The 25,487-nt window shown below is 46.4% G+C and overlaps 8 protein-coding genes across 8 annotated transcripts; 3 read left to right on the top strand and 5 right to left on the bottom strand.

The window, feature by feature from the left end:
- Positions 1 to 644: 644 nt before the first annotated feature.
- F5Y00DRAFT_247790 (putative isomerase YbhE) lies at positions 645 to 2,713 on the top strand. The gene is made up of 2 exons (XM_048009329.1): positions 645 to 808; positions 882 to 2,713. Exon 2 carries the CDS (start codon positions 1,252 to 1,254, stop codon positions 2,431 to 2,433), a length of 1,182 nt encoding a protein of 393 aa, XP_047860762.1. The 5' UTR covers positions 645 to 808; positions 882 to 1,251; the 3' UTR covers positions 2,434 to 2,713.
- Positions 2,714 to 4,363: 1,650 nt separating this feature from the next.
- On the top strand, positions 4,364 to 7,890 carry F5Y00DRAFT_247787 (uncharacterized protein). Its single transcript, XM_048009328.1, has 5 exons — positions 4,364 to 4,966; positions 5,041 to 5,368; positions 5,427 to 5,872; positions 5,927 to 6,094; positions 6,144 to 7,890. The coding sequence occupies exons 1-5, from the start codon at positions 4,856 to 4,858 to the stop codon at positions 7,635 to 7,637; spliced, it is 2,547 nt and encodes an 848-aa protein (XP_047860761.1). The 5' UTR covers positions 4,364 to 4,855; the 3' UTR covers positions 7,638 to 7,890.
- A 340-nt stretch (positions 7,891 to 8,230) lies between these two features.
- On the bottom strand, positions 8,231 to 12,156 carry F5Y00DRAFT_247785 (WD40 repeat-like protein). Its single transcript, XM_048009327.1, has 4 exons — positions 11,571 to 12,156; positions 11,305 to 11,465; positions 11,094 to 11,251; positions 8,231 to 11,030 (listed from the first exon to the last, which is right to left on the bottom strand). Exons 1-4 carry the CDS (start codon positions 11,713 to 11,715, stop codon positions 8,528 to 8,530), a joined length of 2,967 nt encoding a protein of 988 aa, XP_047860760.1. The 5' UTR covers positions 11,716 to 12,156; the 3' UTR covers positions 8,231 to 8,527.
- A 412-nt stretch (positions 12,157 to 12,568) lies between these two features.
- On the bottom strand, positions 12,569 to 14,181 carry F5Y00DRAFT_247783 (uncharacterized protein). Its single transcript, XM_048009326.1, has 2 exons — positions 13,785 to 14,181; positions 12,569 to 13,729 (listed from the first exon to the last, which is right to left on the bottom strand). The coding sequence occupies exons 1-2, from the start codon at positions 13,872 to 13,874 to the stop codon at positions 12,614 to 12,616; spliced, it is 1,206 nt and encodes a 401-aa protein (XP_047860759.1). The 5' UTR covers positions 13,875 to 14,181; the 3' UTR covers positions 12,569 to 12,613.
- An 830-nt stretch (positions 14,182 to 15,011) lies between these two features.
- On the top strand, positions 15,012 to 16,786 carry F5Y00DRAFT_247780 (putative aldehyde reductase). Its single transcript, XM_048009325.1, has 5 exons — positions 15,012 to 15,204; positions 15,382 to 15,463; positions 15,533 to 15,543; positions 15,613 to 15,938; positions 16,008 to 16,786. The coding sequence occupies exons 2-5, from the start codon at positions 15,389 to 15,391 to the stop codon at positions 16,472 to 16,474; spliced, it is 879 nt and encodes a 292-aa protein (XP_047860758.1). The 5' UTR covers positions 15,012 to 15,204; positions 15,382 to 15,388; the 3' UTR covers positions 16,475 to 16,786.
- Positions 16,787 to 17,080: 294 nt separating this feature from the next.
- F5Y00DRAFT_273504 (glycoside hydrolase family 13 protein) lies at positions 17,081 to 19,589 on the bottom strand (the record flags this gene model as incomplete). Its single annotated transcript, XM_048013189.1, has 4 exons — positions 17,081 to 18,705; positions 18,783 to 19,311; positions 19,376 to 19,413; positions 19,538 to 19,589. 4 exons carry the CDS (start codon positions 19,587 to 19,589, stop codon positions 17,540 to 17,542), a joined length of 1,785 nt encoding a protein of 594 aa, XP_047860757.1. The 3' UTR covers positions 17,081 to 17,539.
- A 34-nt stretch (positions 19,590 to 19,623) lies between these two features.
- F5Y00DRAFT_247775 (uncharacterized protein) lies at positions 19,624 to 21,739 on the bottom strand. Its single transcript, XM_048009324.1, has 6 exons — positions 21,408 to 21,739; positions 21,132 to 21,345; positions 20,959 to 21,050; positions 20,515 to 20,900; positions 20,358 to 20,457; positions 19,624 to 20,302 (listed from the first exon to the last, which is right to left on the bottom strand). Exons 1-6 carry the CDS (start codon positions 21,657 to 21,659, stop codon positions 20,087 to 20,089), a joined length of 1,260 nt encoding a protein of 419 aa, XP_047860756.1. The 5' UTR covers positions 21,660 to 21,739; the 3' UTR covers positions 19,624 to 20,086.
- Positions 21,740 to 21,881: 142 nt separating this feature from the next.
- On the bottom strand, positions 21,882 to 23,879 carry F5Y00DRAFT_247774 (tryptophan permease). The gene is made up of 2 exons (XM_048009323.1): positions 23,367 to 23,879; positions 21,882 to 23,286 (listed from the first exon to the last, which is right to left on the bottom strand). Exons 1-2 carry the CDS (start codon positions 23,647 to 23,649, stop codon positions 21,992 to 21,994), a joined length of 1,578 nt encoding a protein of 525 aa, XP_047860755.1. The 5' UTR covers positions 23,650 to 23,879; the 3' UTR covers positions 21,882 to 21,991.
- Positions 23,880 to 25,487: the final 1,608 nt, after the last annotated feature.

Below are 25,487 nucleotides of genomic sequence, written 5' to 3'. Positions count from 1 at the left end.
GGCGTTTCAAAAGCTGTCAGTTCCGTCTAGTCGGGATCCTACTATGTACCTAACATATGTATATACATACACTAATGTCTGTTTGTGCATTTACATATGCAGATATGGCAGGCACATATGTAATAACTTCCCCGTCTGGAGAGGAGGCGGCGCAAGTCAGACGATTGGCTCTTAAAAGCCCTTTAATTCACTATACAAGAAGGCGCGGGATTGATTCGCGCCTATCAATCCTAAACAAGCCGAATCCACACCGAAGTCCCGATGATCTTTCCCCGCTGTAATACAATACCTAGGGGAATCGCAGTGTAATTTCCATAGTCTCCTTATGACGATGTTCCTATTTAGGTATTGTCCACTTGATAATTTATTAAGCTTACAACCAACCAAGCGGCGCAACATGACATACCTACCTGTGAATGTTGCACTTAGTCAGATGCATGTGGTCTCTTGTTGGTACATATCATTCTACATTCACCAATAAAACTGTAACACAGCCCTATGGAGTTATGCTGAGCACCGTGTAACTATTTAAGTCTGTTCGAAATAGGGAGGTATCATCTCGAGCCAAGAAAAAGGGAGCGCTAAATGCTCTGTTGAATACCTGAATGTGAATAATAAAATTGAACCAAAGCCTTCCTTCTGCCTGGTCATTCTCTAATCATTCTCTAGTCATTCTGTGGTCATTCTCTATTTATGATCGTGTCTTCGTTCTTATCGATTTTTTCTAGTTGTCTCTTCTCACGTCTATCTGTCAATTTATTCGTATCCTGGAATTGATGCAACTTACAGCTTCACGTGGGGGTTGAAGGTGAGTAACAATAAGCAAAACCTATATTCCCTTGTTTGAATTGTCCAGGTCTAATATCGTAATCAATACATAGACACATTCATTTGTTATTTCGAAAATCATTTGTTCCTTGTCCAAAGAAATTAGGTCACACTGGGAACAATTACCTTGTCATTTTGTCATTCATCATCATATCATTAACTATTATTATTAACTATTCTTTGAAGCCCGACTTTCAGCGTTAGTCACTAGAGAATTATCGCCAAATTCCTTGTTGACTTCTGCTCATAAGTTAGCCTCCAGCCATTTGTTTTGCTATAAACGCCACGACAAATCTACTTCTTCTCTCCCTTTTTTCCCTATTTTTAGCTACATATTTGTTAAGCAGGCGCCATCTGAACGCATTTCGTATCACCATTTAACCTTCTATCTTATCATTTTTCTACCCCTCCACAATTTTAAACATGAAGGGAACTATTGCAGCACTTCTCCTTGGCACGGCTTCAGCGATGCCGTCACTTATACCTCGCGAAGATGCTCCGGCAGCTGAATCTCGCAAGCTCGTCATCGGCGCTCCCTTTCAGATCCTAACTGCCGATTTTGATGGGTCCAAGTTCTCCATAACTGGAAACCATACCGCTCCTGGGACAGCACCCAGCTGGCTACTCTTCAAGGAACCAAATCTCCTGTATGCTGTCAACGAGAACGCCAACGACACTAGTCTCTTTACGCTCGACTCGGGCAAGCCGACTCTTGCTTCCGCCGCAAATGGCACGTCCGGTGTAGTCTTCCTCGAATTCAACGGCGATAAGACCCGCATGGTTGGCGCCGGTTACGGCAGCGGTACTATTGACGTCTGGGATGTCTCGGCCGCTGATGGCAGCTTGAAGCACCTGAAGAGCGTTATTGTTCCGGGAGAGCCTAACCCTGCTCAAGGAGCTCACCACCCGCATCAAGCTCTCCTCGACCCGACTGGTCGATTCTTTGTCATCCCTGACCTGGGTGGCGACACGGTGCTGGTGCTCGACAGCAAGGATGACCGGTACGAGTTTACCGGCAACGTAACCCTACCTACCGGTACCGGACCTCGCCATGGCGGCTTCATCTCGGATGGGGACGACCACTACTACACGCTAGCTTCCGAGTTAACTAGCGAGCTCTTCCTATTCAACCTCACCTATACTGAAGACTCGATCAGCTTCAAGCAACTCCAGAAGCAGAGCACTTACGGCGCCGTCCCGGCGGCTAATGCCTCCTCCGCGGCTGCGGGCGAGCTCGTTGTCGCTGCCAACCAGAGGGACGTGTATGTGTCGAACCGAATCAGCGGTAACGAGACGGACAGCATCGCACACTTCGTATTCAAGAAGGGCACTAGCAAGTGCAGCGCCGCTCACCTCGACTTCGCCGACACTATTTCGTCCGGCGGCCTGCGCCCGCGCATGTTCAGCCTGAGCAAGGACTCCGATCAGGCCCTGGCCTTCGTCACGAACCAAGGAGGTGACAACGGTCTCCTCGCTTTCAAGCGCAACAAGGACTCGGGCGCCCTCGACCCGACGCCCGTCGCTACCATGCCCTACAAGTCGCTTGTGGCCCCCGCGCTCGCAGCTACCGATCTAATGGGCCCGCAGTTCGTGCAGGAGATCTAAATACGACATCATCAGGGAAAATCATGGAAAATGCATTGAAAGCGGACGGGTTTGCATCGATGGCGGCGTTTAGGTTTTCATGATGGTTGACTAGGTTGACTAGGTTGACTTTCACCCAGGTCGCTTTCTATTCGTTGATTTGGCCCTCAGAGGTATTGAGATGTACATAGCAATATCAATATTATTCTCCTACTAACTCAGGTTTCTCATGAATCGTGAAGTGATTGTTCGTGGCTTGCCGTTTTTTCCCATGTTATATCTGTCTTAAGGTCTTGGTAGCTAACCCTGTTTATGAACGTTTGTCAGTGGAAACAGGTGGGTAAGTATCCGTTATAAACACGTTTTGCGGTGGAGTTAATCTTGGTGGATTGCTATGTAGTGTATGTAGTAGCCCAGTCTAATAGTAGCCATTCCGAATATAGATGGGAATTAACCTGCATATGTATGTGCCTAAGCCTAGATATATTTCCCCATTGGGAAATCGAAGTGGTCTAGCCTTTAGATGCTTGATAGTCGAGTGGAGGGTGAAGATATAATCACATGCGCGAAAAGGCTGAAAGGGTACTCAAACTCTACCAGAAGAAATTAGATATCGCCACACCTCAACAATACACTATGGATATTATCTTAATACGGGCGAGGTTTGACAAAATAAGAATTGATTGCCCTGGCGTAGATCGATCGGGAACGGGATGGTAAAAGTGTTGTCATGATGGCAGAAGCTTGTCGTGAGGCGATCTGCAATGTAACCCTCCTAACCATCAATTTCGACGACCACGACGCACAAACGGTGGAGACGACGGTCCGGGGAATGAATTTCATTCGATCCAGGATATTAAAATAAAATACTGGTTAACCCGTCCTTGTTCTTGTTCTTGCAAGCTGGCAGGCTGGCAGGTTGGGTTGGACATGTCGTAGAATTTGCAATATACTCGTCCAAGACGTCAATCGAGATCCGGTCGAGGCCAAGTGTAGCAAGTATCAACCCCAGATTGTTTCATAGAGGCATACCTGTTACCAACCAATAACTTGTTTAGTCGTTCCACATGACTTGACTAGAACTATGTAACGAAGCCTTTTTTCGTAGGGTTTGGGATAGCTTGATGTTGGAGATATTATTCATCTTGGGTAGTTTTACGTCATAGACAGCCGGATGCGGAAATTGAAGATTTTCGAAAAATCAATTTGCGTACAAGCTCTCTCCGCTGAAGTCGCGATACACGTGTATTGAGGACCCGCGTGGCGTATGCCGGTCTCCCAAGACGGCCATGTCCTATATATGGAGAACCCGAGTCATCTTGTACGTGTATTACTTGCTGGTACGTCCCACATTGAAACATCTCTGGGACTTGTATCTCTTATTAGATATATTTCCGTAGATGGTGGATCTGAGATTCTACTAGGGTACGACTTGACTAGGAATACCCGCATTCCTCATGATACTCTTTCGTTTAAAGACGTTGCGCGCATATGAAACAGCATGTTGACTATCGCAGCCATGGTACTAGTCGAGTTTACGAGGCGGTAGAGCGGCATTCTTGATATCAATTCACATACGGAAAAAGGGGGGTCCTAAAGCTGGCTTGATCCTGGTCTTTCCGTCACTCGCGTTGTAGTTAGGTGGTAATAGTCTTGATTATCGCTAGGTTTGATAGTATGTAAATTCCATGGCAGCATAGTTTCTTTGACTCTTTTCCAGTTCGAGGATGACGAATCCAGGATTTTTATAGTAGTCGTGATAGGATGACGAAGATGCTAACATAGCTCCAAAGCTTTAAAGGCAGGAAGGCAGAAAGGTATCGGGAGCTTGGGCCAGTAAGGAGAATGCGTTCCACTGTTATTAGATAATACAGGTTACTTAACCTAATGTATGACGTACTGGATTAAACGACTCCAGGTTTCACGTCATCAACACCTAATTATCTTAAGAGGTACTCCAAGTACAGATCTAGACTTGGGCAAGCACGGCCAAGATGGACAATTGCATCAGATAGGTACTTAATATCAGTAGTAAAGAACAGCACTTAGTCATGTATATACTATAGACTTTCGGCCAGCTGCATGCGCTCATATAATGTAGCTTTCAATACTACTTACGACTACTTACGACTTACTTACATTTCAACTACGTCAACGTATAATAAACGCCTTTTGTCCTCCCCCAGACCTCAAATTTCATCATCTCCTCTTCTTTCTTCCTCACCTAAGCTTTCTCATACATTGTGAATTGTGAATTCGCAATCTCATAACAATTTTATATTCAATTACCCAATTACCCAATTACCCAATTACCCTAATATACCAATATACCAATATACCCTCACCGTGATACCCAAAACCCGATTCTCTGCTTTGCGCCATCGTCGAATACCTAACTAAGAACTGATATCAATATACCCTATTTACATATCGCGACGCCATCATGGCAAGCGTAAACAAACCAACCGACATCAAGCAGAAGGAAGCCGATGTCAACCGAAAGCTTCAGATATACGGCATCGTCAACGCATTTCAGATTGGCAAACTGCCATCCGTAAGTGCCTCTTCACATATAGACATATATAGAACCCCTATTCGACAATACAAAGCTTACACTAGATGTCACAGAATGAACAAATAGATGTCGCCCTAAACAGCTTCCTCCAGTCTAGGGCGTTAGCAAACCCCCCAGAGCGACTTTCACCAGAAGGACGAGAACTTGTCGCAGACGTGAAGGATGTTGTGACTCAAGCTAAGAAGCTTCTACTATCCAAGAACGAAGGAAACCTCCTACAGGATTTCATCTGGCAGACCCAGCAGTTTGACCCCAGTACCCTAAGCGTACCCAATGCTCCCGTCGACAAGGATACGGCGAAGCAACATGGCGACAAGGCTCTTGAGGGGCTTCGGACTCTAGGAACATTGATTATCACCAACGGCCAGTTCCGCAAGCTTCGTAAGTTGATCATTGACCCCCCGCGCGTTAATCAGCATAATTGCTAACCGTTTCTTAGTCCATGATGCTACCGTACTACTACGCGACATTGCTGCCGATGCCGCTACCAATGCCGCGAACGTGGTGCGGCCTGCTGGCGAGGAACTTTCTCAAATCGATCGTCCTGCTGAGGACAACGTCTGGCACGATCCTCCTAATTTCTCCAAGGAAACACTGAGGTCCCAGCTCCAGAATCTTTACAAGAGCGACCCAGCACAGGATGCCAAAGGTGTTGCAAACGCCGGAGCCGGAGCTGTTCAACAACCGGACGGGTCGGCAGGTGATCGCATGAATGCTGCACAAAATGCGACAGGCAGGGCTACGCAGCAAGTCGTCTCCAACGTTGACCCAGAGACCCGCGAATCTTCGAAGGAGACAGCCGAAGAGTATCGCGCTCGCGTTAGACAGTATCTCTCGAAGAAGGTGCCCGAGGAGCGTCGTGATCAGATCATCTGGCGTCTGAAGGTAAGCAACCATCCCTATTAAATATGATTACCGGTACTAACAAAAGATAAATAGAAAATGATCGTTGAATGTCAGCAACACCCTGACTATCAGCAAGCCATTACTACGCTGCTAGATTTGGCTGAGCAGTATGGCTCTCATGGTAGAAGCATTGCCACCGGAGGTACCGGTACTGTCAAGAAGGCACGAACCCACCTGGCTGCCGCTGAAGCTGACCTGAAGGTATGTAGTGCTTACTCTTAAAAATGAGACAAAGCTAACCTCGTGCTAGACTTTGATTGAAAGATTCGCCAACGGAACATCCACTGATGATCTCTGGTCTTCTATCAACACTATCTATGAGGATGCCGATAGGGATCCCGAGCTCAAGAACTGGTTCAAGTCTATGAACGCTTACGTCCGCAAGTGTCTCAAGCAGCAAGGTTACATTATGGAAGATGCTTCTAACGAGGACTGGCACCGCCTCTATGATCACGGCAACTATCTCCTCCGTGAGAAGTACAAGGCTCACACTGATCGCGTTGTTGACGAGCTCAAGTTCTTGGCCGATCAGTTCGATCAGGACCATCAAAACAAGGCCTTCGCGAATTCGGTACAGAAGTTGTTCAACGACCTTGGCCACGATAAGAATGGCAAGGCAACTTTCAAGCCTCAGTTGATCAAAGACCTGACTGATGTCATCCTCCCGGCCGCCTTTGAGAAAATTGCATACATTCCCATCCCCAGGATCGAGTATTCCGACAGCGAGATTGATGCCGTCGTGGAGAATCTCGTTTTGGAGAGTGACAACTTCATGCCGAACGTCCTTGAAGTCGCCAGCGAAAACTACTTCCGCTGGGGTCGCAAGAAGATTGCGAGCAAGAACAAGAACACGATCGACGTCAAAGTCACTGGAATCCAGATGGACCTGCCCGATGTCAGCTTCTATGTCAAGCACAAGCAAGGCTTCCCCTCCATTACCGACTCCGGCGTTGCTAATATCAAAATGGGTGGCGATGGGTTCTGCTTCCGCCTGAAATTGTCTACTGCGGACGACAAGGACGGGCAGCACTTCTTGAAACTTGACAAGGTTGATGTCGATGTTAAGAACCTCAAGATCAACCTTGTCAAGTCCAACCACAAGATCCTCTTCACTCTTTTCAAGCCCATTATGCTCAAGGTTCTCCGCCCAGTGATCCAGAAGACCGCCGAGAAGCAGCTCAAAGACCAGTTCAACAAATTTGATCAACTGCTATGGCAGGTCAAGCAGGAGGCGGATCGTGCGGTCGATGAGGCTCGATCCGACCCCAAAAACGCCCCGAACATCTACAACCGATACTTCAATGCGGTTCAGAAGCAATTCTTCCAAGGTAAAAAGAAGGCAGAGGCCGTTACGGCCGACAAGAAGGTCAACATGGCCGTCACTAGGGAGGACAGTATCTTCCCCAACATCCATCTGCCTGGCGGTATCAGCTCTAAGGCTACCGAGTACAAGGAACTGGCCCGAAAGGGTGAGCGTTGGGAGAGCCCCGTCTTCTCTATCGGTGCGGCGTCCAAGAGTACCGATCTTCCTGGTGCTCCCCAAGTTACCCGCAAGCCGCACGCTGCCAACTCCAATACCACAAACGGAAACTACACTAATGGCAACTACACCAATCGAAACCAAACCAACGGTAACTACACCAATGAGAGGACTGTGGACGGGAAGTACTCTGGACCCATCTCCACCACCGGCCCCGTGAGCACTACTGTTCCTACCGAAAGTGGCAACGCTGTTAGGATCTAGAGGGTGTATGAAGTGTGATAGTCACTCCTTTTGGATACGTCTTGTATAATATGATGGAGATGGGAATGGAGGAAGGACGAAGTCGTAATCAGGAAGTTCCAGATGTGGATATACCCGGAGATACCCCCAGGACTCAGATTGGCTTCTTCATTTTTTGAAAAAGTTGCTAGGGAAGAGCATTGGTTGGCGGTGGTGATGATACCTGTCTTTGTCTTAATTACTTTTTGAATATCCTATTTTCCTTTGTTGTTGCTGTATGGATAGCTCGTAATAGTTGAGTAATGAGTATTAGGTATATTTTAAAGTCAATTGGGTTGTGACTATTGCAACGATGATGCCTTGAAGACGTCTGTATGAATGATCGACGATATTAAATACGGTAGAGTGAAGATTAGTTGGTGGTAGGTCCATTGTCTCGTGCTGGCTTATAATAACAGGTTACGAGAAAATGATAATTAATTAATAGACTTATAAGGCCAATGAAGAACGAGGAGCCGAAACTGCACTGTCAGAGCCAGGATCAAATAAGTCAAGGTCAAATTTAAAAAGAAACGAAATAGAAACATGTCAGAAACGTATTCGTTTCTACTAAGTTAAAACGTGAGAAACTTCGTGAATTGAAAGGTATATATATATATCAAAGAGCAGTATTTAAATTGATCGTGGTATCTCCGCCCCGATGATCAATATCACAATACCAATGCCCCAAGTCCTCTTCATCAACTCCAAAACCCTGTTGATATGTAGAAAGAAACCAACGTCCATCGCCATGCGTATATGTAACCAAACCAATCATTCCAAAACCCGCTCTTCTTCGTACAACCGTGTAATAGTTTAAGCATAGGTATCTCATTTATATATTTGTACATCATCGTCTAGCCGCGGTAAGATCAAACTGCCCGGCCACATTTCCCGCAAAGTAGCTTCTTCTTGCCCCCGATTTTCTTCATCCTGAACTCTCGGCTGCCGCATGTACGACACTGCATATCTTCGCCGTCCTCGCTGGTTAATTCCGAGCTCACGTGGCTGACGTACGAGTCAGGTCGAGGAGCAGCGGGCTTGATGGGAGCCAGATGGTTACCTTCCTGGGCCCGTGACAATATTGCTCCCGCCGGCAAACTCTTGCGGCGATTAGCTTTTTCTGACGAGTCGTTTTTATCGGATTCTTCCGTATCTACTGCTGTGCTCTTCCGTCGACTATCTTTGCCCACCGTTACGTCAGAGGCCACACCGGTGCTTGCAGAACGGTTATGCGCCGAATCAGGAGTTAGGCCATGAATGCCATTACCTCGCGCCTGGCTGCTGTTTCGCCATCTATTAAGATTCCAGAACGAATAGCTCGCGCCAGCAGGGTCTAAACGCAGTTCATCTTCTTCCTCGTCGAGTGGTCGGAATGAGAAGCTCGGTGTTGGTGGTACCAGTGAATCTCGTAAATTTGAACGGTCGGTAATGCCATTTATTGGTTTACCAGAGGAAGGACTCGCCGGTGCACTAGGAACTGACATGCTTGCGTAATGATGTCTTCTTGTATTCGGGGTGGAATTTGCGGGAGTACGAGCCGCTTTACTCGGCGATAAGGACCGTTCGCTACGCGTAGGGGTTGATATAGCTAGGGAGACCGGCCTACCCGGATGTCCTTCGACGCCGTAGCGCCATGTATTGATTCTATCCGAGTTGGCCTGGAATATACCCTGAAGCGGTTGCGTGAGTGAACCTCGGCGAGAATGCGGATCTCGGCTACTAGCACTAATTCGCGTGGCTATGCTACCACTTCGTCCGAGCAAACTATCTCTTCCGAGCTTCCTAGAGAACGTCGAACCAGTCTCCCAATTATCATGGCGACGCTTGACGAAGGCGCAATCTTGGCGGAAGACTTTGATTAGACCTGCGTGATCAGTAGTTACGACGATATTACCATCGTAGTGAGCGGAGCGTGCGATATACACTGGAGACTCTTCGGGCTTTTTTATCTTGGTTGAGCCTTCAGACTGCGTATCTTGAGACTCTACCGTTCGAGTCACGGCCGATTCCTCTTTGCTGAGCAATGTTACTGGAGGAGGATTGCATAGCGTAAATATAGGATCGCCAGAAGATTGCAATAACTGTCGTGTCGCTGTCGGAGCAAAAATGGCTCCAGTAACAATGTCGGAATGGGCCTCGAAGTATTCGCAAGGCCTCTTTTCCTTGTTCTCGGCAAGTTTTGAGCTGGTAGACCATACAAACGCTCTCTTATCCTCGCTTCCACATATGATATAATTACCCTCGTCGCTGAACGTCGCTCTTATCTGGCTACACGCATTTGTGTGGCCCTTGAGCTTCAAATCGAGATTCTTGTCACCCATATTGTAGATCCTAATCCGGGAATCATTTGATGTGATGAGAACCTTCACCACACCATCCGGGCTGTCCGGAGGGAATGCCATCGTTTCGATACCCGTGATCTTACTCCCCTTAGCATTCTTGCCTCGTGATGACCGCACGTGAATCTGTGTATGATATTTGAGACCCTCGGTCTCATAAAACATACAAAATCCGTTCGAACACCCTGCTATTGCAGTTCTTCCGTCGGGAGAGAATGCAACGGCAGTAATGAAATCGGAGAGCTGGCTCGAATAAGCGACAGCTTTATCTGGAATGCTCCATAGTCGCAGGTAAGAATCGAGAGAACCTGCTAGGAAGAATCTATCGTCCCGAGGATGGAAGGCTATAGACGTAACAAAGTCCTTGTGCTTAAATGTGCACAAGCATTCCTGTCTACTTATATGCCATAGGCGAACGGTCTTGTCCATCGACGAAGAAAGGAGGAAGTTATTCTTGCTCCAACTGAGATCGAGAATATCGCCCGCATGGCCAACAAATTCCCGAATCGGTTTCGCGTGAAATACCGGCGCGCTTAGACGCTCCTCTTTCTCGCTGGTAGCATTTTCTTCCTCTTCGTCCACTTTCCTATCTTCTTGTGTTGCGATAACCGCCCATATGCGTACAACCCGGTCCCGACCTCCAGTAGCTAGGTATTTTCCATCTTTGCTAAACTCAACAGCCCAGATAGGGCCTCCTGGTGCTGGTTCATCCTTGCTAGGCTCCTGTACTGCTGCACTTCCGTCGTCGGTGCCTATCTGACCATCCTGAATTGGCTGTTGCGTGCCTACGAGCTCCTGCGCGAGAAACATGCGGTTGAACTCCTTAACTTTCTTATTCTGTGCTCTAACCCTGATATATCGCGGTGGTTCTTTATGGTGAGGGATATATCCGCCGGCGCCAACAGTAGAAGAAAAAGCAACAGCATTCGCGCCCTCGGTCCTCATTTCGCTAATTTCGGATTCATCGTCGTGAATACCATTGTCTTTCTTCTTGCCGCTGATCATGCTAAGGCGACTAAGGAAACCTCCCTTTCTGTTTTCAAATAACTTATTAGTCCATGACAAACTCTTCGCTTAGCTAGCCTTATAAACATACCTTCTATCCTTAACGTGATCGAGCTGAGGGGTCACTTGCTTGATTGACATATCGGAGGAAAGACGAGGTAGCGCCTCATTGGCAGGGCTATCAGGCCGTCCAGAGTTGCGAAACCTCGAGGCGATAGATCGTTCGGTATTGGTCCTTGCAAATATATGCTAGGATCAACGAGTCAGCTCCCATTGTCGGGAAACTAGGAGATAAAACATACGTGAGATAATGGATCGAGCGCCGGCGAGGGTGTAGGTTGCGCGCTGGTCCGCACCCCGGGATCTGCGTCCTTTCTATCTTTTACATCCTTTCCTCCCGTATCCTTCCGCGTAAGCTTATTTGTGCCTCTCTTGGCAGAACCTTTAAGCAGTGTGCTAGTACCTTGTTTAAGGTGGAGTGTTAGCGAAATAACCTCTAAGGTAAGATTGCTAAAACGTTTATAAAATGAATAAAAGTGTGGTATGGGGTGGTGACCCATAAACATACTCGGATCATCAGAGATGGTAGGCGACTGCCCTAGATCATGAAGCGAGTCCAATCCATTGTGGTTCGATTTTGTATTAACACGGGTAGCGGTGAGATCGTCTTGTTGAGGGCGCGCGACCTCGGTGGCCGGTAAAGAGGTCGACATATTCCATTATCTTGCCACGACCGCGGTCACCTGGGAATAGGGACCAAATTTGGTCTTTCGCTTAGGCGCAATGGCGCTCTGGTCGCGTACGTATATAATATATAATCGTAGAATAGACAGTTAGCTCAAGTGATATTTCGCGATCAGTGGTTTCAGGTTTGCTGCAAGATATCGTAGCGCGTAGTCTGCCTTGCTATGTTTCGCTCCGTCGCATCCGTAGTCAAAGGAATGCCTTAAAGACTTAGTGCTCATATGTCTCAATCGTAAATAAGAGTTAAATATACATTCGGGCACAGGGGAATAGTAGCCATCCCAACTAGCTAGTCTTGAGAATTATAGGTAACAACAATATTATATTACAATTGCTATGCATGGTAGAGTGATTTAAGGCTGTCTTGTCAGGCCAGGAAGATGGAATGCCGCGGGTGGCGCGAGTTGGAAAGGATGCGTTGCATTAGGATAACTTCGATCGGAACGATCGAAACGGAAATCGCCAAGTTAATAGAGTTCCGTATTTCCTCTTGAGCTGAACACCGTATCTGCCTTATCAACCTGGTCAGTTTGGTTAGTGTAACCAGTGCCTGTGTATCCTAGTCGAACGGCTTATTATAACTAAGACGTTTAGAACTGACAAGAAACGGCGCATAATGACGTAGAGCCCACTTTTCTTTGTACTTCAATTCAATTAATTTCGGGGGTTCCTTTGATGCGCGCCATCTTCGCAATTCGAGACTTATGTGCGTCATTATATATGCCTCCAACACATCACCCACTTGACTATTTAATCGAGCTACACGAGGAGATCGCGTACATATGTACAGAACATGATAATCAACGATAATCAACAGTAAAATATTGCTTCAAGTGATAATTTAATTAGGGTGGTAGATAGAAGCATTCATATTATCATGTTCTCCTCCGTCTCAGCAGTTCCATCGGCAGCTGCTTCGTCGTCTTCGTCTAGATCTAGCATAGGGTATGTAAGTATAGCAGCGATGCCTCCTAAAGCATCTAATCGTTGCCCGCTCTCATGATCACTACTAAGTATCCTGGCCTCTCCTCCGTCTTCTTTTACCTTATCAACCATAGCCACGTATCTCCTCCTTGTCGCGATATCCATACTTCGGAATAGTGAATTATTGATCAACAAGACACCACCTCCTCTACCAACGGCCCCTTCCTTAACGGCCTTCTCAACCGGTACCGTACCGTACCAGGCTCGACCATCGTCTTTTCGTAACTTGTCAAAGAAGTCATCCATAAATCTCGTCTCCTTAGAGAACTTCATATCTTTCATAGTTGCCATGACTTCGGAGCTTTTGAGTATTTCGTTTAGGCTGTGTAGGTGTCCAGAACTCGAATGTACTACTGTGGCCTCTTTGGCCATAGCCATCATTGTTTTGTCAGTCCTTCGGGCACCTTCATCCGATATGTACTTTTTAAAATCTCCCGCGACGAACCCGGGACTAGCAAGTAGTAGCGGTCGAGGGACCGAGAAATCTATGCTGCGCATTAAGGTGCTCAAGGTCTTTTCGAAGAATCGCTTCATTCCCGAGTCCTGTTCTGAACTGCTCGACCTCTTCTTAGGTATCGTACTCTCTACCCTTTGTTTGAGTACGGTCCGATATTCGGTGATCAAGCAGATATTCGCGATACCCTCCTGCATCACAACAGCCGCCACGGCGCCCTCCTTGTCTTGTTTCAACGCATCTACGAGCGTTTCTTTTGCTACTGAATCCCAACCGTAGTTTTTCCATAAGGTGAAGGGCCGGTTCAGCTCGAGGTCAAGCGTGTGGTACTGTCCGAGGCTGACAAAGTTGTTCTCGACGATCACAGTGCCTGATACATGTAATTGTGACGCGCCTGGGTCGAAAAAGGTCGAAGTGACTCGTATCGTAAGATCGGTATGTACCCTCTCTGAAATTGTGCTACCGGTCTTTGTTTCTGTCGTCACTTTTCGGATCGCATGCGCCTTGACGACGTCTTCGGGTCCTATTAGATTGTTTGCGTGCCACTTGGTATATGTTAGATGCTATAGTTAGTATCAATTGATGATGATGCAGACTTACCATGTCTTCCGGCTCTACGGGGAGCAGAGTGACGCTCCCCTCGCCTATCTCATCTAGGCGTTGCGACGCCTTTGATCCAACAAGCTGCATAGCTGGCGACTTATTTATCGGTATAAATCTCTACTATATTATCATATATAAAATATACGAGCGCACCACTTTCGAGGGAGGATATTAGATAAAAGTAGATGTTTATTAGATAGTTATGAGAAATAAATAGTTATGAAGATAGTAAGGTAGTTTGTATTTAAGATTCAGCACTGACTTTTAAAGAGCTTTGAATTTGTAGCGAATAGAACGTGCGAATGATTTTCAATGCGTACACAGTGATTGTTCTAATGGACAACGATTGAGGTAGTGTTTAATGAAGCTTTTTAATGAAGCTTTCATTGTAACATGATAGAACTAGTGTATGTACTTACCTATTGAAAGAAATGCCCCTCACCCCACCATTAGTCCGCCCCGCTACGCGATAATACCTAGGTACTTGTTATTAAGCTGTAGATAACAATAGGTACCTAATGTACTACATATATAAAAAGCTATTAGGGGTCAATGACGTCAATCTAAATGAGAAGTCGATGTATGCCTCTTATATTGGTGCTTATACCCGTGATAATATGATTTATAGCCTTCAATCGGACAGAATTGTCCCGTAATCTCCATCAGCAAAGTCCGTGTATCTAGATGAATGGTTCCGTATGCAGCGGGGTTTCTTTTTTACGTAAAACATTCGAGGGAAAGTGTCGAGACTACGTTATAAAATTTTGCTGGGGGCTACCGTTCTATTTCGCATATTATCAGCATCCCAAGCGAAGCTGCGCGCGCGGGAACCCTGTGGGACGTAACCCATCGAACCAGTTAAGCAGAGGTATCCCCGCCACATCTTTACCGCAAGGAGATACCTACCCACCTAATATGTCAAGTATGTACGACACCCCTTATGGCAATTCTCGTCAGACCCGTCAGTATCACCCGCTAGTATTCCCGTAGCTTCCAAGGTGAAAATTGTAACAGCTAGGATTTAAGTATGACCTCAATTAAAGGCGGTCACTATCTCCGTCGACGCTACCTTATTCTACGAGATGCTCGGGGGAAAAGGCGATATGTGATGCACCAGTAAGTATTCTTCGTCGAGGAGACAGCGGAGATAGCTAAAGCAAAAGCCGACTAAGATGGTGACTCTTCGGGCCTAAATAAATAATGTATGGCTTGATAATCAATTAGTAGGTAGCGACTATTGATTCACTATGTATAAATAGATGCCCATTATTTAGTCTCTGGTCTTGGAGCTTTTCCTTCAAACTGATCTCTCTCTTCCTCCTCCTCAGTGTGCCACCGACCAGACTGTCCTCTGCTTATAACCTCCTATAGCCAAAATAGTAGCGGTATTCTTCCCAGGTAAAGAAAGTTAACCTAGGCAAGTACTTATTTTCTTCCCAGCATACCTATACTCTACCTCGGCCATGAGCTTATACAGGATCAACTTTTATTCTGCCCTGCTTAAGACAAGCTTTCGGCCAAGACTGTGTTATAATCCCGCGGCTGTAACCTTAGCCAGGTACCCCTACATCAAGCTAACCAGCTACCCCCCTAGCAGAACCATGGCGACCTCTTACACTATCAATTCCACTTTCAAGCTAAACAGTGGCTACGAAATCCCCCTATTGGGCTTCGGTGTAAGTGCTTTATATTCCATAGACCCATAGACCCATATTACTCTAGGCGGTCGAGTTAACACCTCTTAGGTATATTTAACGTGAGTCCGGTGTTACCTAAGTAAATTTAAAAGGCTATTTGTGTGTCTAATCTAATTCCCGATATCCAGTCCGGCAGAGGAGACCGAGAAAGTCGTTGCGGATGCACTCAAAGCCGGCTACCGCCACATCGACTCGGCCGTCTTTTACCGCAACGAAGCAGGATGTGGTAAAGCTATCAACGCCAGCGGAATACCGCGGTCTGAGATCTATTTCACAACCAAGATTCCCCCAGAGCTAATGTCATACGATGCCGCCAAGGCACAAGTGGACAAGAGTCTGAAAACTGCGGGCCTGGACTACATCGATCTCATACTCATTCATGCGCCATATGGCGGCTCAGCGGCCCGAAAAGGAGTGTGGAAAGCACTCGTGGAGGCTGTTGAGGAGGGCAAGGGTATGTTTATTCTCTTGTCGCCTTTCGCCTTTGGGAATATTATTGGTGTGGCTTACTGATAATTTATAGTCCGATCTATCGGTGTCAGTAACTATGGTGTCCAACATCTCGACGAGCTAGAAAAGCACATTGCGGAACTTGAAGCCGAACGAGGCGGTAAGGGCAAGGGAGGTGTCATCTCAGTCGGCCAGTGGGAGATTCATCCATGGTGCCGTCGCGAGGACATCGCCGAATGGTCTAAGAAGCGCAACATCGCCGTCGAGGCCTACTGTCCCGTTGTCAGGGGTGAACGATTCGGCGACCCTACTCTGGTTAGCCTCGCCGAGAAATACGGCAAGACTCAAGCTCAGATCTTGATTAGATGGAGCTTGCAGAAGGGCTATCTCCCGCTTCCCAAGAGCGCTACAACTTCCCGAATTATCGAGAACGCCGCAATCTACGACTTTGACTTATCCCAGGAGGACATTGAGAAGTTGAACGCGGACGTATATGCCCCTATTGCTTGGGACCCTACCAAGGCTAGCCTAGAAGACTAAATGCAGTGAACCCCTTTTAGGAGCTTGGAGGATGGTAACATGGCATTTCCTCAGCACTGAATGTGAAGACTATAGTAACTATAATTAGTTAATATATACTGTCTTCCCGCTTAACCAATGTCTTGTCAGTATGGGAGAGCTTTTGCCAAGACGTCCACAACTCAATAATGAAGATTATCTACCGGTTATATGAAGTAAAACATTTAGCCAAATCATTGTCTAAGTCACAAGTTCCGCCTGTATTAATACCTGGATATATATCATAACCCTAAAGGACATACGTCAGAAAATATGAATATACTTGACAATAAACACTTTATTTATTTAACGAATGCATAATGGTTGTTGCGACACGACAGGAGTGACACAGCAGGACCGCCTCAACTTTGTCCAATTATATACTCAAGTGTAGCTCAGCTTCAAATTCACAAGTACAAATTCAGATCTCACGAGCTAGGTAATTAATGTAATTTACGCATGCATTAGAATCAAATTACCTATGAGGAATCTTGAAAACAAAAGAGAGAAAGTAGGTAAGAGGCGAAAAAAAAAAAAAAAAAAAAAAAAAAAAAAAAAAAAAAAAAAAGAAGAAGAAAAAAAATACAGCGTAAAGGCTCGACACTCGTCAGCATCGAACCCTCGGCTGCGCGAAGTTCTCGATAGGCCTCCTCCCTGCCTGCGACTCGGATAGGCGCTCCGCAAAGGGGACATGCGTCTACCCTGATCTAAGCTCTGCTCCTACCTTCCCGTCTGCGGGCCAGGAGTCAACCTACGGGAAGAGCAGCCGTCACCACTCGACCAACTTCGAAGTTTCCGGAAACTTGTTGAAGCTCACAGCAATTTTTTCAATTCATAACCTTCCAGTTAGTGACTGTTATTGTATAGGTACCTAGGTACCTAAGATAAGTCAACGTGACTGCTTGTTTGCTTTAGTTGTCACATAACAGAAGGAACGTTGTAGAGTGAATTGACACGTAACTTGGACAAGTACAGAGATAACTACCTATCGATCCTGCCTAACTTTATGGGCTATTATATCCCTAACTTTAATATGTAGTTCAGGGGCTATTTCAGCTTCCCCAATACGCCCTCCCAAGGCTTCAAAGGCACACCCGACTGCTTCGGTTTCTCCGGAGCCCCTTTCCTATAATTGCCGGCAGTCCAAGACTCGACCTCGAAATCCGAGGGTAATGTCCACTCGAGCTCTTTCTTAGAAAAGTTGAGAACAACGAGCCAGCGATCCCCCTTACCATTTGCACGAATATATGCAAAGACCTCCGGGTGCTCGGGCGACAGCTCCTGGAAGTCTCCGTACACAAAGGCGTCCGCGTGATCTTTTCTCTGTTTGAGAGCCCATTGCCAGAACTGCCAGACGGAAAACTCATTCGGGTCGTCTGCTTTGATTTGAACTTCGACATTTACTTTTTGGTAGTCGTCCATGACTCGCATCCACGGTTTAGTACCCGGGTCGCAGAATCCTGCGTTCTCCCCTGAGGTCCACTGCATAGGAGTTCGAGCATGGTCACGCGCTTTCATGTCGATTACCTTGCGGCCATAGGCGAGTTTCTCCTTGTCGCCTGCATAAAGCTTCTCGCATTTCTTCCAGTAGTTTATGGTCTCGATGTCCTTAAACTCGGAAATGTCCCAAGTCGTAGGAGCATTGCGGATGCCGATCTCCTCGCCCTGGTAGACAAAAAGCGTACCTCCAAGAGTGGTCTGCATTAGAGCAAGAAGCTTAACCCCTTTTTCTCGCCACTCGTCGCTGTCATCAGTATACCGCGAGACTGATCTAGGATTGTCGTGGTTTTCAATAAACACTGAATTCCAGCCGTCGTTATCTATCATCACCCGCTGCCACCTCGTGATAATCGACTTCATCTCTTTGACGTCCCAGGGCTTAAGGGCCATCCTGACGTTCGGCTTGTCGATGTCGACTAGATCGAAGATGAAGATCATCCTTAACTCCTCCGAATTGGCACCGACGCTCCGCAGGACTTCCTTCTCGTCGCTAACTCCGGGCATTTCGCCGACTGTAATCGTGTCGTACTTACTTAACACCTCCCGGTACATCTCTCGTAGGAATTCGTGTAGCCTCGGCCCATTTACGAAGTATTTGGATCCAGGTTGGTACCTGTGTCCGGGATCCAATACTATATCCGCGTCGGGAAAGCCAGGCGCCTTGGATATTAGATTGATGACGTCCATTCGAAAACCAGATGCGCCTCGAGTCACTGCAGTAGGGTTAACATTGTACAAGCTCTGATCTTAGAGCAAAAATAAAAAAGAGGCAAATGAATATGCTACCCACTCCAAAAATGCATTACATCCCAAACGGCCGCCCGCACGTCAGGGTTTTCCCAATTCAAGTCTGGCTGCTCCGGCGTGAAAAGACTTAAATAAAATTCGCCGGTTTTCTCGTCATACGTCCAGGCGGAATTGGCTTCCCCCAGAATCTGCGCCCAGTTGTTTGGTGGCTCCGGTGTGCCATCAGGGCCGATGCTCTTTGGCTTCTTCCATATGTACCAACTGCGCTTAGGACTGTCGATACTTGCGCAACTCTCGAGAAACCACGGATGCTCATTACTGGTATGATTCACCACCAAGTCCATCATGAGTTTCATGTCGCGCTTCTTAAGCTCGGCAATCAACTCGTCGATGTCCTCTAGTGTCCCATATCTCTCGTCAAGCTGTTTGTAGTCGGCGATATCATAACCCATGTCTGCTTGTGGAGATTTAAGGATAGGTGACGACCAGACCACATCAATGCCCAGGGACTTCAGGTAGTCCAGCCGTGAAGTAATACCCTTTACGGTACCCCATCCTGAGGTCACTCCAGGCTTTTTACACCGGATTATACATAGTTAATACTATTCTGGCAGGACGGCCTCGAGATGTACCTACCTGGCACTGGAAGCTTGCTGGATAGATCTGATAGACCACTAGGAGTTCGAAGGTCAGTTTCCATTCACCAACACGGAAGTTCTATGATATAACATCGATTTAAGCAGCAGGAATAAGCCATTCAAGGGTATATTCAAGGATCAAATAATTCGATTAGCATACCAGCTTCTTTCCACCACTTGGGTGTCGAATAGGATGACTCGGTCGCAGCCATTTTTAGATGGAAAATAAAACTTCAATGATAACTTCTAGCATTTCCTTTGGTTCTGTCCTAGTGACAACAATATGCTTTAAACTTGTCTTCATTAGGCATCAATGCGTTTCCCCTCAAGACCATCAACTGACGTCGAGCCGCATCTGACCGTTGAGATCTACAGTTTCCTGCATAAATGCTAGGTGAGTTCAACCTGCATGTGTAAGCGGTTGGCTGCAGCTATTAGGTAGTAGCATCGCATTGCGTTTGACTCCTATTATCGGATCTCCAGTTGGAGAAATGTCCCCTCCTTTGAATGGACATTGGTGGAGGTTTAAAGGGACCACACAAGGGGATTTCCAGGCTGGATAACTGCTCCATTAACACAGATTTGACAATGAGGTCGTAACTAATACTGCGGGGGTCCGATCAGCAAAGAAGCACGGTAGTATACAACTCTATCTCTACGCGGCACTTCAATAGGGCTAAATCTAGCGGAACATCACTTCGTTAAAACATTAGTCCTCATGACTCTCTGTAGGAGCATCAGCCCCTAAAAGGCTCCGCTCTTCGTCGACGACCAGAGCTTTCTGCTTGGTGGCCGCCTTGTTCTTCTGTAGGCTAACCCATATCGCAGACCCAATAATTAAAGCACTACCAAAGAGACTTTCGGCCGGAGGTGTTGTGCCCCAGACCACTCTCTCAAGGATAAGCGCGAAAACCATTTGCGTATACTAGGACCCCTAGTTAGTTTCAAACCTCACACGTGTTTGTATAATAATGACTTACGATCAGATTCGTCGCTCTACCCGCCTTCTCCCTCTGCAGGCCTTCCGTCAGGAGGAACTGTAGCAAAAACCCCGCAACACCTATGGCTACCAGTAGAGCCCTACAGAGTATTAGCCATAACTGCCAAATAAAACGGAAAACGAAAGGAGTATTGTACCATTGCGTAACATTCTGAGGGATCTCGAAGTGCAAATCCGGAACAACGAGGATGATAACAAACGATCCAACTGTCGCAAGAACAGCGAAGTAGTTGACGCTCACGAGCGAGTGCGCGCGCTTCCCGATAACTCGAATCGTGGAGTACGCAGCAGCAGCGCCAAAAGTGCCGATGACGGCCAAGAGTGCGGCAATCGAGCGTTCAGCCGGCGTCGCAGGTACGGAGGGGACTATGCCCTTGGGCTGATCTGCCATAAATATCCTGGTCCCGTTGAGCTCCGGCTCATGTGCTCTATGCTGCGGAAAGAGAAACGTTGGTCGGGCGATGAAGAGCACGCCAGCGAATGCGATCAAACCCGCTATGGCCTCTTTCACCGTAAATGGTTCCTAACAAGTTAGAATAAGATCTGCTTAAAATATAGCTTCGGGTGCTCGCTCTACTTACTCTTAGAGCGATGAAACATATGAAAGCGGTCATAGTTGGTACCAGGAAGGAAATCACCGTGGCGTCTGATATGTTCAAATACGAAAGCGAGTCTTATAACCTGTGTCAGCTCCGGTCGTTTCATCCAAGTGCATATAGAGATCATAGAGATCATAGAGAGAGATCAAACTTACAGTAAGAACAGAAAAGGCCGGTGAAGCCAGCCAGTCCCCGCAACACCAGGAGACCCCGGATATCGCGACGGCCAAGCGGAAAGTCGGGGATTTTCTTATACCACATGTACAAAGAACCCAATATCGCCGTCGCAAGCATGCGCACGAAGATGATCTGCAAGGCATGGAACTTCGTCTCGAAGCCCGTCTCGAGCAGTCGTGTTGTCATCGTCATCTATTTCGTCATTAGTACCTAAGGTATCCATACTTGACTTTGAGTGAGACCGTTTGACGTACCAGCGATGCGAAAACCTGGGCAAGAAACACGAAGAATAAACCAATGTTCCTCTCGTAGAATCCCTTCAATTTCTGCCCTACAGTTTGGCCTTGTTCATCGCCATGCTCTACAAGACCATCTGCCTGGTCCTGTTCACCGATAGGCGGGGCCATGCTTCCGCCTTCAACATCGTCTCCAACCTGCGATGATTGAACGAGGGTATCGGAATCCTTCGTAGATCCCTCTGACGCACTTACGGATCCATACGACATCGTGTTTAGTCGTAAAATGGAATAGTAAAGAAACCCCCAATTATTCTAAATGTTTATACATAGTAAAAGTCTTTTGAATTAGCGGCGGTTTGAATTTATTTCCCCGGTCTCGGTCTCGGTCTCGGCCTCGGTCTCGGAGCTCTTCCACTAACACATGACCCGGACCCTTGTTAAACTTATTTTACGAAAATTATGATATTATCTCCATTACCATTATTAACACGTCTATTAGACAATATAGAAGTGTCGAAAATTTACAAGAAACGAATATCAGAGGGTATATTGAAAATAGCTAGCCCATAACTAAATAAATCGGGTAACAGGTAACACAACTAAAAACAGAACCAGCCACCAATTCTCTTAGCCCTTCCAGCCCATCCATCCTCCTCCGGCTCCACGTCGTCCTTCGTATACACATCAGTAACCAGATCCATCTCACTCGCCCTCTTGAACTTCGTCTTCTTAATCAACTTCCACGCGACGAACATCAGGGCAAATAAGGGCAACTCGATGTAAAAACTGACAAAATCGACAGCATTAAAAGTCGGACTGAAACAGCTCCATCCCTGGATTAGAACGATAAAGCTGTTAAGTACTATGGCGATGATTGGTCCTGCCGGATACGTCCAGTTCTTGAATGGCAGTAGATGCTCCTTTCCCTGCGCCTTTAAGCCGGCACGGAAGCGTAGCGATGCGATACCAATGCTGATCCATGATAACTGGTTGGAGACACCAACAAGGTTTTGTAACCACGTCCACAGCTGGCCGGCACCGATAAAAGATGCGCCGAACAGCAGACCAGAAATGAGCGACGTGAAGAGGACCGATACCCAAGGAACCTGGAATCGAGTCAAACGCCCGAATACCTTGGGCGCGTGGCCGTTAATGGATAAGGTGTATAATAGACGAGACCCGGCGAAAAGCGCATGGTTTCCTGCCGAAATAACACTTGTGAGGATAACAGCGTTGACGAAGGACCCCGCTACTTTAGACCCGGCCATCTGGAAAGCAATAGTAAAAGGAGAGGTACGGGTGTTTTTAGAGTTGAGGTTCGGGTAGTTATACGGTACGTTAAGTCCGATCATCAGGGAGCCAAGGATATAGAAGAACAGGATCCGCCAGAAGACATTCTTCACAACACGCGGTAGTTGGCGAGCCGGATCCTTAGTCTCGCCGGCGGTAATAGCGATCGACTCGGTGCCACCGTAGGCAAAAGACGCGGTTACAAAGACGCTAGCAAATCCACCGATACCTCCCACGAAGGGCGCATCGCCGATATACCAGTTTCGCGCACCGATGTATTCGTGCGTCGTGTTTCCGCCGACGTTTACAGCGATGCTCAGGATGATGAAGATGACAATGGTGATGACTTTAAGGAGACACAGCCAGTACTCCACTTCACCATAGGCCCGTACGTTTATAATATTGGCCAAAATGAGTAAGAACCAGATGATAAGCCCCAAGGCGTACCACGGAAAGGTGTCAGTCCAATACTGGAGGATTAGCTGCAAGGCAACTAGATCAGCAGCCGTGGATACGGCATCGTTAAACCAGTAATTCCACGTCAGAGCGAAACCCCATGCGTCATCTAGATAACGCGCCGAGAAGGAACAAAAGGAGCCAGCCACTTTAAGGGGTAAGTAAGTTAGTATAGATACAGGATACAGTTCGTTGTAAGTTCGGTTACTATCGGCATATCTTTCTTACCTGGAACAAAAGCAGCCATCTCACCAAGGCAAAGCATCGTCACGAACACGATGCCTCCCACGATAGCATAAGCAAGCAATAACGAGGCCGGTCCACCCGTCGCCAACGCCTTTCCCGTTCCTAGAAAAAGACCAGTCCCGATGGTACCTCCGATAGCTATCATCTGGACCTGGCGCGCGGACAACGAGCGCCGAAGCTTATCTTCCGCGACATACACATGGTCGGTGGTGCCGCGGGACGCAGTGGCCGTGGCCTGCGCATTCTTTTCCGCGTCGACGTCCATCGTGCAGCTAGCTTTAACACTTAGGCTTGGCTCAGCTTCAGCTCGAGATATCGCCAAATTTAGTGTTGTCGTGACTTGGCAGTAACCCCCCTGACCAACGACATAATTCGTATTATTGATTATATTTTATATACTACATATCAAAGTCGCTTTAAATGGATTTTGCACGTATCGAAGCACGTCATTTCACGTGAATATGGTGTTGGAGTTAGTTGGAGTAAAAGCTTGCTGGACTAAGCCCGAAATAGTTTGGCAGCTATTCTGACCTGCCTAATCGGGAAGGCAGACGGTGCTGTTAATCCTCACCGAGGTGTGATGTTTGTATGATCCTAACTATATGTCGGTATAGTTTTCGCCTCTTCTTAGGATGTTGAGAAATTAGGGAGGCGGTCGAGATCTGGGGTTGCTTCCTTATATTGATGGTTGAAACAGAGGATTGTGTAAAAAGAGTAGGTGAGATGAGGGTTTATACGTTTTTGGACATGAGATTCTTGAATGGGAACGGTAGAAGAATGAAATAAAAGCTACCACAACCTCGAGTCATTATATATAGTCGCCGCATATATACTTTAGATAATCTATGGCTCGTATATCAAAGGTCATTTATGATAGCATATTAAGCTAAGTATCATGCGAATGGTTCATCTGATTAATATATTATCACTGATGAGCAGCTCGCAAGGTTATTTTCTCATACATGCTCACTCTACATATAAAATCAGTGATTATTCTAAGTTTATCAATACTTAATCATTGTTCAAAGTATAATTCCTTAATAAATATAATAAGCTTTAGCCATTCACCATCACTTACAATACATGAGAAGTTGTGATGAGGAATATGAACCAACTCGGAATTATACCTGATCACGAAACAACAGCTAGGTATATAAGAAGCTATAAGACATCCACAAATCACCTAGCAGCTATGTAGTAGCTTGCTTGTGAGCCTCTAATATGCATAAAGGGTCTAATGGCCCCGCCGGTTAGGTGATAATAAACTCTTATTATTACCTACCTATCTTTCACTTTAGTCTCTAGCTTGAAATTGAATGCGACGTATATCTGGTGGATTTTAAGCGGCCTTAAATCCTATCAGATATACAAGGCCATTATGCTCTACCGAATCCTACTTATAATTATCAAACGTCTTCCAGCGTTGTTGTCTTCATTATAGCAAGTTAATAAACTGTGTTGCATGAACGATACATCTAATCCCAACTTTTCATCATTCTCTATTTTCATCAATAAGACAATGATGTGAAAGTCTCAGAATAGCATTGCCTTGATGGGTTTAATACCAATAGCCTATATCTTCCTTCACTACATAATAGTATTTGAGGTATTTGGCCAACTCATAAATTGACCTAATAGAGTTAAAGAATCAATCTTTTCTGAGGAGACCTTTAGCTGTTATCGTATGCTACATGGCTAGCAGCTCAGAGAACAATGCTTCATCCCAGCGTAGTTATACAATATTATCATAAAGGCAATCATTGCCACCGGTTAGATAGATTGTGATGCCGTGTCATTGCCATTTCTTTAGTTGGCAACAAATCGGATATTAGGGTTCGAAACAGGGATATACGAACATACGTAAAAGGAGAGCAAGCTTTTGGACGGAAATTTAGGTATCTACCTAGAGACGGCTTCCTGTGAGATTTTCAACTATTTGAAGTAAGTAAAAGTTTTATTACCAACGTTACAAAATTCTTATCTTTTAGCATGTTCAGTCTCGTCAATAAGTGACATATGAGTTATGACAACACCTTCGAGCTATCATCAACCTGCCATCACCATAATGCGACGCTGACGCGCCTCAATTTAACTCATAGACTC

This window comes from Daldinia vernicosa (genome assembly GCF_022497035.1).
Source record: "Daldinia vernicosa strain CBS 139.73 unplaced genomic scaffold F5Y00scaffold_66, whole genome shotgun sequence".
Taxonomy (NCBI): domain Eukaryota; kingdom Fungi; phylum Ascomycota; class Sordariomycetes; order Xylariales; family Hypoxylaceae; genus Daldinia; species Daldinia vernicosa.
This window is presented reverse-complemented; position numbering and strand designations above follow the sequence as displayed.

What these genes read in the sequence shown, in the direction of transcription:
- F5Y00DRAFT_247785 (XM_048009327.1), bottom strand. Translation starts at nt 11,715, where the DNA reads ATGTCGACCTCTTTACCGGCCACCGAGGTCGCGCGCCCTCAACAAGAC. An exon ending in TACCATCTCTGATGATCCGA is followed by an intron (nt 11,466 to 11,570) that starts GTATGTTTATGG and finishes ACCTTAAACAAG; the next exon opens with GTACTAGCACACTGCTTAAA. An exon ending in GATCACGTTAAGGATAGAAG is followed by an intron (nt 11,031 to 11,093) that starts GTATGTTTATAA and finishes ATTTGAAAACAG; the next exon opens with AAAGGGAGGTTTCCTTAGTC.
- F5Y00DRAFT_247783 (XM_048009326.1), bottom strand. Translation starts at nt 13,874, where the DNA reads ATGCAGCTTGTTGGATCAAAGGCGTCGCAACGCCTAGATGAGATAGGC. An exon ending in CCGTAGAGCCGGAAGACATG is followed by an intron (nt 13,730 to 13,784) that starts GTAAGTCTGCAT and finishes ACATATACCAAG; the next exon opens with TGGCACGCAAACAATCTAAT.
- F5Y00DRAFT_247774 (XM_048009323.1), bottom strand. Translation starts at nt 23,649, where the DNA reads ATGGACGTCGACGCGGAAAAGAATGCGCAGGCCACGGCCACTGCGTCC. An exon ending in GATGGCTGCTTTTGTTCCAG is followed by an intron (nt 23,287 to 23,366) that starts GTAAGAAAGATA and finishes TACCCCTTAAAG; the next exon opens with TGGCTGGCTCCTTTTGTTCC.
- F5Y00DRAFT_247790 (XM_048009329.1), top strand. Translation starts at nt 1,252, where the DNA reads ATGAAGGGAACTATTGCAGCACTTCTCCTTGGCACGGCTTCAGCGATG.
- F5Y00DRAFT_247775 (XM_048009324.1), bottom strand. Translation starts at nt 21,659, where the DNA reads ATGTCGTATGGATCCGTAAGTGCGTCAGAGGGATCTACGAAGGATTCC. An exon ending in CCCAGGTTTTCGCATCGCTG is followed by an intron (nt 21,346 to 21,407) that starts GTACGTCAAACG and finishes ATGACGAAATAG; the next exon opens with ATGACGATGACAACACGACT. An exon ending in TATGTTTCATCGCTCTAAGA is followed by an intron (nt 20,901 to 20,958) that starts GTAAGTAGAGCG and finishes CTAACTTGTTAG; the next exon opens with GAACCATTTACGGTGAAAGA.
- F5Y00DRAFT_247787 (XM_048009328.1), top strand. Translation starts at nt 4,856, where the DNA reads ATGGCAAGCGTAAACAAACCAACCGACATCAAGCAGAAGGAAGCCGAT. An exon ending in AGATTGGCAAACTGCCATCC is followed by an intron (nt 4,967 to 5,040) that starts GTAAGTGCCTCT and finishes TAGATGTCACAG; the next exon opens with AATGAACAAATAGATGTCGC. An exon ending in CCGCTGAAGCTGACCTGAAG is followed by an intron (nt 6,095 to 6,143) that starts GTATGTAGTGCT and finishes ACCTCGTGCTAG; the next exon opens with ACTTTGATTGAAAGATTCGC.
- F5Y00DRAFT_247780 (XM_048009325.1), top strand. Translation starts at nt 15,389, where the DNA reads ATGGCGACCTCTTACACTATCAATTCCACTTTCAAGCTAAACAGTGGC. An exon ending in GGCTGTTGAGGAGGGCAAGG is followed by an intron (nt 15,939 to 16,007) that starts GTATGTTTATTC and finishes GATAATTTATAG; the next exon opens with TCCGATCTATCGGTGTCAGT.